We start from the raw sequence: 10,022 nt of genomic DNA on the forward strand, positions 1-10,022 counted from the left end.
CCCAGAAGAATATTTTCAATGGTCCCAGGAGAATATTTTCAATGGTCTCAGGAGAATATTTTCAATGGTCTCAGAAGAATATTTTCAATGGTCCCAGGAGAATATTTTCAATGGTCCCAGAAGAATATTTTCAATGGTCCCAGAAGAATATTTTCAATGGTCCCAGGAGAATATTTTCAATGGTCTCAGGAGAATATTTTCAATGGTCTCAGAAGAATATTTTCAATGGTCCCAGGAGAATATTTTCAATGGTCCCAGAAGAATATTTTCAATGGTCCCAGGAGAATATTTTCAATGGTCTCAGGAGAATATTTTCAATGGTCCCAGAAGAATATTTTCAATGGTCCCAGGAGAATATTTTCAATGGTCTCAGGAGAATATTTTCAATGGTCTCAGGAGAATATTTTCAATGGTCCCAGGAGAATATTTTCAATGGTCCCAGGAGAATATTTTCAGTGGTCCCAGAAGAATATTTTCAATGGTCCCAGAAGAATATTTTCAGTGGTCCCAGGAGAATATTTTCAATGGTCCCAGGAGAATATTTTCAATGGTCTCAGGAGAATATTTTCAATGGTCCCAGAAGAATATTTTCAGTGGTCCCAGGAGAATATTTTCAGTGGTCCCAGAAGAATATTTTCAATGGTCACAGGAGAATATTTTCCGTGGTCCCAGGAGAATATTTTCAGTGGTCCCAGGAGAATATTTTCCGTGGTCCCAGGAGAATATTTTCAGTTGTCCGAGGAGAATATTTCAGTTGTCCCAGGAGAATATTTTCAATGGCCCCAGGAGAATATTTTCAGTGGTCCCAGAAGAATATTTTCAGTGGTCCCAGGAGAATATTTTCAGTGGTCCCAGGAGTATATTTTCAGTGGTCCCAGGAGTATATTTTCAGTGGTCCCAGGAGAATATTTTCAATGGTCCCAGGAGAATATTTTCAATGGTCCCAGGAAAATATTTTCAATGGTCCCAGGAGAATATTTTCAGTGGTCCCAGGAGAATATATTCAGTGGTTCCAGAAGAATATTTTCAATGGTGCCAGGAGAATATTTTCAGTGGTCCCAGGAGAATATTTTCAATTGTCCGAGGAGAATATTTTCAATGGCCCCAGGAGAATATTTTCAAAGGTCCCAGGAGAATATTTTCAGTGGTCCCAGGAGAATATTTTCAGTGGTCCCAGGAGTATATTTTCAGTGGTCCCAGGAGAATATTTTCAATGGTCCCAGGAGAATATTTTCAATGGTCCCAGGAAAATATTTTCAAAGGTCCCAGGAGAATATTTTCAATGGTCCCAGGAGAATATTTTCAATGGTCCCAGGAGAATATTTTCAATGGTCCCAGGAGAATATTCTAAGTGGTCCAAGGAGAATATTTTCAATCGTCCCAGGAGAATATTTTCAGTGGTCCCAGGAAATATTTTCAATGGTCCCAGGAGAATATTTTCAGTGGTCTCAGGAGAATATTTTCAATGGTCCCCGGAGAATATTTTCAGTGGTCCCAGGAGAATATTTTCCGTGGTCCCAGGAGAATATTTTCAGTGGTCCCAGGAGAATATTTTCAATGGTCCCACGAGAATATTTTCAATGGTCCCAGGAGAATATTTTCAGTGGTCCCAGGAGAATATTTTCAGTGGTCCCAGGAGAATATTTTCAGTGGTCTCAGGAGAATATTTGCAATTGTCCCAGGAGAATATTTTCAGTGGTCCCAGGAGAATATTTTCAGTGGTCCCAGGAGAATATTTTCAGTGGTCCCAGGAGAATATTTTCAATGGTCCCAGGAGAATATTTTCAATGGTCTCAGGATAATATTTTCAAAGGTCCCAGGAGAATATTTTCAATGGTCCCAGGAGAATATTTTCAAAGGTCCCAGGAGAATATTTTCAATGGTCCCAGGAGAATATTTTCAGTGGTCCCAGGAGAATATTTTCAGTGGTCCCAGGAGAATATTTTCAATGGTCCCAGGAGAATATTTTCAATGGTCTCAGGAGAATATTTTCAATGGTCCCAGGAGAATATTTTCAATGGTCTCAGGAGAATATTTTCAAAGGTCCCAGGAGAATATTTTCAATGGTCTGAGGAGAATATTTTCAGTGGTCCCAGGAGAATATTTTCAATGGTCTCAGGAGAATATTTTCAGTGGTCCCAGGAGAATATTTTCAATGGTCTCAGGAGAATATTTTCAAAGGTCCCAGGAGAATATTTTCAGTGGCCTCAGGAGAATATTTTCAATGGTCTCAGGAGAATATTTTCAATGGTCTCACGAGAATATTTTCAAAGGTCCCAGGAGAATATTTTCAGTGGTCCCAGGAGAATATTTTCAATGGTCCCAGGAGAATATTTTCAATGGTCTCAGGAGAATATTTTCAAAGGTCCCAGGAGAATATTTTCAATGGTCCCAGGAGAATATTTTCAATGGTCCCAGGAGAATATTTTCAGTGGTCTCAGGAGAATATTTTCAATGGTCCCAGGAGAATATTTTCAGTGGTCCCAGAAGAATATTTTCAAAGGTCCCAGGAGAATATTTTCAATGGTCTCAGGAGAATATTTTCAGTGGTCCCAGGAGAATATTTTATATGGTCCCAGGAGAATATTTTCAGTGGTCTCAGGAGAATATTTTCAATGGTCCCAGGAGAATATTTTCAATTGTCCCAGGAGAATATTTTCAATGGTCCCAGGAGAATATTTTCAAAGGTCCCAGGAGAATATTTTCAATTGTCCCAGGAGAATCCTTTCAATGGTCCCAGGAGAATATTTTCAATGGTCTCAGGAGAATATTTTCAAAGGTCCCAGGAGAATATTTTCAATGGTCTCAGGAGAATATTTTCAATGGTCCCAGGAGAATATTTTCAAAGGTCCCAGGAGAATATTTTCAATGGTCCCAGGAGAATATTTTCAATGGTCTCAGGAGAATATTTTCAATGGTCTCAGGAGAATATTTTCAATGGTCCCAGGAGAATATTTTCAATGGTCCCAGGAGAATATTTTCAATGGTCTCAGGAGAATAGTTTCAATGGTCTCAGGAGAATATTTTCAATGGTCTCAGGAGAATATTTTCAATGGTCCCAGGAGAATATTTTCAGTGGTCCCAGAAGAATATTTTCAATAGTCCCAGAAGAATATTTTCAGTGGTCCCAGGAGAATATTTTCAATGGTCTCAGGAGAATATTTTCAATGGTCTCAGGAGAATATTTTCAATGGTCTCAGAAGAATATTTTCAATGGTCCCAGGAGAATATTTTCAATGGTCCCAGAAGAATATTTTCAATGGTCCCAGGAGAATATTTTCAATGGTCTCAGGAGAATATTTTCAATGGTCCCAGAAGAATATTTTCAATGGTCCCAGGAGAATATTTTCAATGGTCTCAGGAGAATATTTTCAATGGTCTCAGGAGAATATTTTCAATGGTCCCAGGAGAATATTTTCAATGGTCCCAGGAGAATATTTTCAGTGGTCCCAGAAGAATATTTTCAATGGTCCCAGAAGAATATTTTCAGTGGTCCCAGGAGAATATTTTCAATGGTCCCAGGAGAATATTTTCAATGGTCCCAGGAGAATATTTTCAATGGTCCCAGGAGAATATTTTCAATGGTCCCAGGAGAATCCTTTCAATGGTCCCAGGAGAATATTTTCAATGGTCCCAGGAGAATATTTTCAATAGTCCCAGGAGAATATTTTCAATGGTCCCAGGAGAATATTTTCAAAGGTCCCAGGAGAATATTTTCAGTGGTCCCAGGAGAATCCTTTCAATGGTCACAGGAGAATATTTTCAAAGGTCCCAGGAGAATATTTTCAAAGGTCACAGGAGAATATTTTCAATGGTCACAGGAGAATATTTTCAATGGTCCCAGGAGAATATTTTCAATGGTCTCAGGAGAGTATTTTCAGTGGTCTCAGGAGAATATTTTCAATGGTCCCAGGAGAATATTTTCAAAGGTCCCAGGAGAATATTTTCAATTGTCCCAGGAGAATATTTTCAATTGTCCCAGGAGAATATTTTCAATGGTCCCAGGAGAATATTTTCAACGGTCCCAGGAGAATATTTTCAATGGTCCCAGGAGAATATTTTCAATGGTCCCAGGAGAATATTTTCAATGGTCCCAGGAGAATATTTTCAGTGGTCTCAGGAGAATATTTTCAGTGGTCCCAGGAGAATATTTTCAATGGTCCCAGGAGAATATTTTCAATTGTCCCAGGAGAATATTTTCAAAGGTCCCAGGAGAATATTTTCAGTGGTCCCAGGAGAATCCTTTCAATGGTCACAGGAGAATATTTTCAAAGGTCCCAGGAGAATATTTTCAAAGGTCCCAGGAGAATATTTTCAAAGGTCACAGGAGAATATTTTCAATGGTCACAGGAGAATATTTTCAATTGTCCCAGGAGAATATTTTCAATTGTCCCAGGAGAATATTTTCAGTGGTCTCAGGAGAATATTTTCAATGGTCCCAGGAGTATATTTTCAGTGGTCCCTGGAGAATATTTTCAAAGGTCCCAGGAGAATATTTGTAATGGTCCCAGGAGAATATTTTCAATGGTCCCAGGAGAATATTTTTAATGGTCCCAGGAGAATATTTTTAATGGTCCCAGGAGAATATTTTCAAAGGTCCCAGGAGAATATTTTTAATGGTCCCAGGAGAATATTTTTAATGGTCCCAGGAGAATACTTTTAATGGTCCCAGGAGAATATTTTTAATTGTCCCAGGAGAATATTTTCAATGGTCCCAGGAGAATATTTTCAAAGGTCCCAGGAGAATATTTTCAGTGGTCCCAGGAGAATCCTTTCAATGGTCCCAGGAGAATATTTTCAAAGGTCACAGGAGAATATTTTCAATGGTCACAGGAGAATATTTTCAATGGTCCCAGGAGTATATTTTCAGTGGTCCCAGGAGAATATTTTCAAAGGTCCCAGGAGAATATTTTTAATGGTCCCAGGAGAATATTTTCAATGGTCCCAGGAGAATATTTTTAATGGTCCCAGGAGAATATTTTTAATGGTCCCAGGAGAATATTTTAATGGTCCCAGGAGAATATTTTCAAAGGTCCCAGGAGAATATTTTTAATGGTCCCAGGAGAATATTTTTAATGGTCCCAGGAGAATATTTTTAATGGTCCCAGGAGAATATTTTCAATGGTCACAGGAGAATATTTGTTTTGTTGAGAGAGATGCGACAGATTGATTTCTTTTTTTTTTCAAATATGTAATTTAAGAAGAAAAAAAAAACAACAACAATAATATTTTTTACATAATTGTTATGTTGAAATTAGTACTATATCCAAACATTGAAAAAAAAAATTTATAAAGTAGAACAACTGCTATTTTCCTTTTAGTAGAAAAAGAAGTCTATCGCTATAGGATATACAAGTTGGACGCCATTTCGATGTAATCTAAACTATGCGTTCCGAGTTATGTCCACTGTGTTTAATAATCTTCACTGTGTACTTTAAAACATCAGCTTTCCCGAAAAAAAATATTTTAACTAAAGATAATTTTCTACTCAATGAATTATCGTAATTTTTGGAAATATTACTATTTCTGACATGACAACTACGTAAGTAATATTGTTTTTTTTTCTTTCTTTCTTAAAATGACATTTAAAAAATAGATCGTTCGCCTCTCTCAACAAGCACCCTATTTTCTTTGTCATTCTTTCATTATTCGAGATTGTAAGATTTGTCTATTTCCGTCAACTTTTGCAAGTACCCCGAATACACCCTCAATTTGACGAAAGGGAGCTAGATCCCCAACTCTAAGCTGACTTCATGTCAAACTTAACTGTAGCAAGAGAAAAAGAAATAAAATGGTGGCATTGAATTGTCTCCCTTGTTCTTACAATTAGTTATCGCCCTTGGATTCGTCTTCATCATATAAAACTTTCGTATCGGATTTTTCGAATATCATCGGTTTATAATTAGTTTTGCTCATAGCAGTTATTATTTTTTGTACTAAAATAAGTAAATAATAATAATTTTACTGAAAGTAATGTCATCTGAAAAAGTCTCAGGAATTTTCAATCCCATCGTAATATTCTTCATCATTTAATCGACAATGAATTGATCTCATTAAGCTTTATCCACGAGTGTCTTTTGGTCTTAAATGGTGACTCATGAGTAAAAAAATGGGCCCTGGTAGGTGAATTTTGGATGCTAAAACCTATGCAACCGAAAAATACATTCAAATACACTGTCTATTTTTTTTTTTTTTCAAAACCATTTATTATAATCAAATTCCAAAAAGAACATTTCTTTTAGTTATTGTTTAACTAGTTAAAATTAACGTTCAAGTTAAGTTTAAATGAAACTCTATTAATTACTAAAATGCACGGTTTTTTTTGTTTGTTTTTTTTGGGGGGGTGGGGGGTCCAAAATTAAAGATAAAATTTGTCTAGTCGAATTTAGGTGCCATTTAAATTAATTTAATGTTTTCTCCTCCATGGTCAATATTTTCTTTCATTGTAACAACATAGGCACATTTAGCTTATGTTTAATAACTAAATAATAACTTAAAAATTGTTTTCAAGTTAAAAAAAATCTAATAAATTTTAATTAATGTACAAAAAACTCTAATTAATTATAATTAATGTACAAAAAAATCAAATTAATTTTAATTAATGTACCAAAATGTAATTATTTTAATTAATCTACAAAAAAATCTAATCAAGTTTAATTAATGTACAAAAAATATAATTAATTTTAATTAATGTACAAAAATGTAATTAATTTTGATTAACGTACAAAAATATCTAATCAATTTTAATTAATGTACAAAAAATCTTATCATGTTTAATTAATGTAGAAAAATCTAATCAATTTTAATTAATGTACAAAAAATCAATTTAATTTTAATTAATGTACAAAAATGTAATTATTTTAATTGATTTACAAAAATATCTAATCAATTTTAATTAATGTACAAAAATCCAATTAATTTAAATTAATGTACAAAAACATCTAATCCATTTTAATTAATGCACAAAAATATAATCTATTTAATTAATGCATAAAATACCAATTAATTTTAATACATTTACAAAAAAGAGAATTTATTTTAAATAATGTACAAAAAATCTAATTTTAATTAATGTACAAAGGAATCTTATGAATTTTAATTAATGTACAAAAAATCTAATTAATTTTAATTAATGTACAAAAAATCTAATCAATTCTAATTAATGTACAAAAAATCAATTAATTTTAATTAATGTACAAAAAATGTCATTAATTTTAATTAATGTACAAAAAAATCAAATTAATTTTAATTAATGTATACAAAAAATGTAATTTTAATTAATCTACAAAAAATCTAATTAATTTTAATTAATGTACAAAAAATATAATTAATTTTAATTAATGTACAAAAAATGTGGATTTGAGACCGTTTTTCGATATGTGAAGATTTTAACTTTTTAATTTGCTTCAAAAATTTAAACAATAACCAACCATACATCACGAAATTGCTTGAATATTTTTACCTTGGATTAAATTTGAACTACTACCATCACATTTGATGTTATTCTCATAACTTATCGACCGACGTAACGTGCGATCTTCTTCGAGTGCATCTTATCAAACTTAGAATTACAAACTGAATACGACGCCAGTAAATGGCGCGTGGTCTAATATTTACTTTTATTTAATTCTGTTTTTTTTTTTCCTTTTTTCCTTTTTTTTTAAATTTCAGATCGAGTTTGAGGGAATCGCTGGATCAATGTATCGAAGTGACTTAGCCGTTGATGATGTCACGCTTTTTCCTGGTGAATGTTGATTTGTTAAAATAATAATAAAAAAAAAACGAAATCGATTTTTAATTTTTTTGTTTATTTTTTTGTTTTTGTTTTTTGTTTGTCCAAATTTTTTAGATGGAAAAATTTCACCAATATCTACATTGTTTAAATCTTCTAACTATTGTCCTCGTCCACTTTTTAACGGATTTAATGTTCACATACGATGGCGTGTAATCCGTATGATTGTTGCTAACAAAGAATTTTTAGGGTTCGATTGCAAAACGAATTAAATGCATTTTGGAAAATTAGGAAAGCATCATTAGAATTTTGGGGTTTGTTTTACTATACACATAGATTGGAAAAAGTTATCAAAAAACAAATATTGAAAAAATATATGTTATCAAAGGCAAGATAAGTTACTTTTCTAGCTAACGGGATAAATTTTTAGTGTTTTTATTTAATATAAAATGTTTATTCCCCCCGAAAAAAGAAAAGCATACAGTTTTTATCGGTATATTTGAAAAAAAAAAAACAAATGGCGGCAAGCTCGCTGGTGAATACGTTAAGTTTGGGAAAATGAGTCTAAACTAAACAATTATACAAGATTATGTAAGAATCCCACTCAATATATGTCAGCCTATGTCACGATAGCATGTATTACGCGAGTTTCTAACAGTATTTTGTATAGTTTTTAGTTGTAACTCATTTTTTTCCAAACTTAATGTATCCAACAGCGAGCTCGCCGCTGTTTGTCGTTTTAAAATATACCGATAGACGCAGCATATTTTTCGAACCAAATAAACATTTTACATTAAATAAAAACACTAAAAACTTATCAAGTTAGGTAGAAAAGTAACTTTTTTTTTACATAGACATCACCACTTATCAAGGCCTAGAGGCCACTCGAGGATAAGGGTTTAAAGAGTGTACAGTAGAAATTGGACAATATAGTAATCGTTAGTAATGGGAATTTGGTGAATTTGTTAACTTATATGGAACGGCTCATCAAAAACTTGTTTATGTTAGACTTGAAGACAACCATATTGTAATCAGCTGGAAAGCAGGAAAACGGAAAACAATTCCATAGGCGTGTAGTTCTAATAAAGGAGCTTTGCTTATGGAATCTACGTTTAGGTTTAGGTACAGATAAAGAGTGGGGGAAATTATTGATAGTGATTTCTGCTAGACGGGTGTTTCTTGTGAAAGTTTGGCCAGGGGACACCATAGCACTCAGCCGAGCACTTGCCATGAAAATAACGATAAAGCATAGACAAACTCGCAACATTTCTTCTGTGGGAAAGAGGTTGCAGGGAAGAGAAAAGGACATCCCCTACGAGACTACGAAGTCTATTTTGAACTATATCAAGGCAGGATAGGCTGTTTCTAGCAGCTCCTGCCCAGATGTGGCAAAAGTACTCCATCCTTAGATTTATCTGGCTCTTTTATAAAGATAGAGAATTGCACCAGCATTGAGATATCTACTGGATCGATTTCTTGCATTTGGTAACATTTATTTGTTATATATTTGTTTTTTGACGACTAATGTATAAGAGGTGATCTCCTGCCCAGGAAACAAACCCATGCTACGCTACGTTTATACATACCTTTGCTTTTCTTTATTTTCATAAATCTTCTTGCACTTGTTTGGAGTGAAAAAAAAGGCTTAGTTTAAAAAATAAACGAAATGAAAAATGCAGTGTATTGTCAAGAAAAACGCCGTGTATTGTCAAGAACTTTTTTATTATCAGGTTGACAAGAAAGTTCTTGCAGTTTTTAACCTTTAAATTCAGATGAATATATTTCGGTTCAAACAAAAAATTATTGATCGAAATAAGCATCACCAGAATCAACACACTTTTGTCAACGCAAAGCAAGCGTATTTATGCCAGTAACGTAAAAATCTTGCGTTCCGGTGGCGATAGAGTCGCTGTACGCGTTTTTGATATCGTTTAGGTTTTTGAAGCATTTTTCACGCATAAAGTTGTGGAGATGCTTGAAAAAGTGGTAGTCGGTAGGTGAGAGATATGGAGAGTATGGCGGATGAGGCAGAGTTTCATAGCCCAATTCATTCAACTTCTACAGAGTCGATTTTGCAACGTGTGGTCGGCCATTGTCTAGGAGGAGAATTGGGCCTTTTCTATTGCCTAATGCTGTGTGTTGTTGTTGAAGTTTCTGACGCATTTCATAAATTTGTTGACAGTACTTCACCGCCGTAATGGTTTCGCCTGTATTCAAAAACTGTAACGAAGGAGACTGGTTGTAGACCACCAAACAATTAGCATGACCTTCTTTTGGTGTAACTCTGGCT

General features: G+C 34.0%; 1 protein-coding gene across 1 annotated transcript in view; it reads left to right on the forward strand.

Moving 5' to 3' along the window:
- LOC145254575 (zinc metalloproteinase nas-6-like) overlaps positions 1-7,798 on the forward strand; it is an 83,101-nt gene extending 75,303 nt beyond the window's left edge. The window contains exon 11 of the mRNA XM_080113183.1: positions 7,672-7,798. Within this exon, the coding sequence (XP_079969309.1) occupies positions 7,672-7,755 (84 nt within the window). The 3' untranslated portion in view covers positions 7,756-7,798. The remainder of the gene's footprint in view (positions 1-7,671) is intronic.
- Positions 7,799-10,022: the final 2,224 nt, after the last annotated feature.

This window comes from Euprymna scolopes, chromosome 30 (genome assembly GCF_053919585.1).
Source record: "Euprymna scolopes isolate OS-2025 chromosome 30, ASM5391958v1, whole genome shotgun sequence".
Lineage (NCBI taxonomy): Eukaryota > Metazoa > Mollusca > Cephalopoda > Sepiida > Sepiolidae > Euprymna > Euprymna scolopes.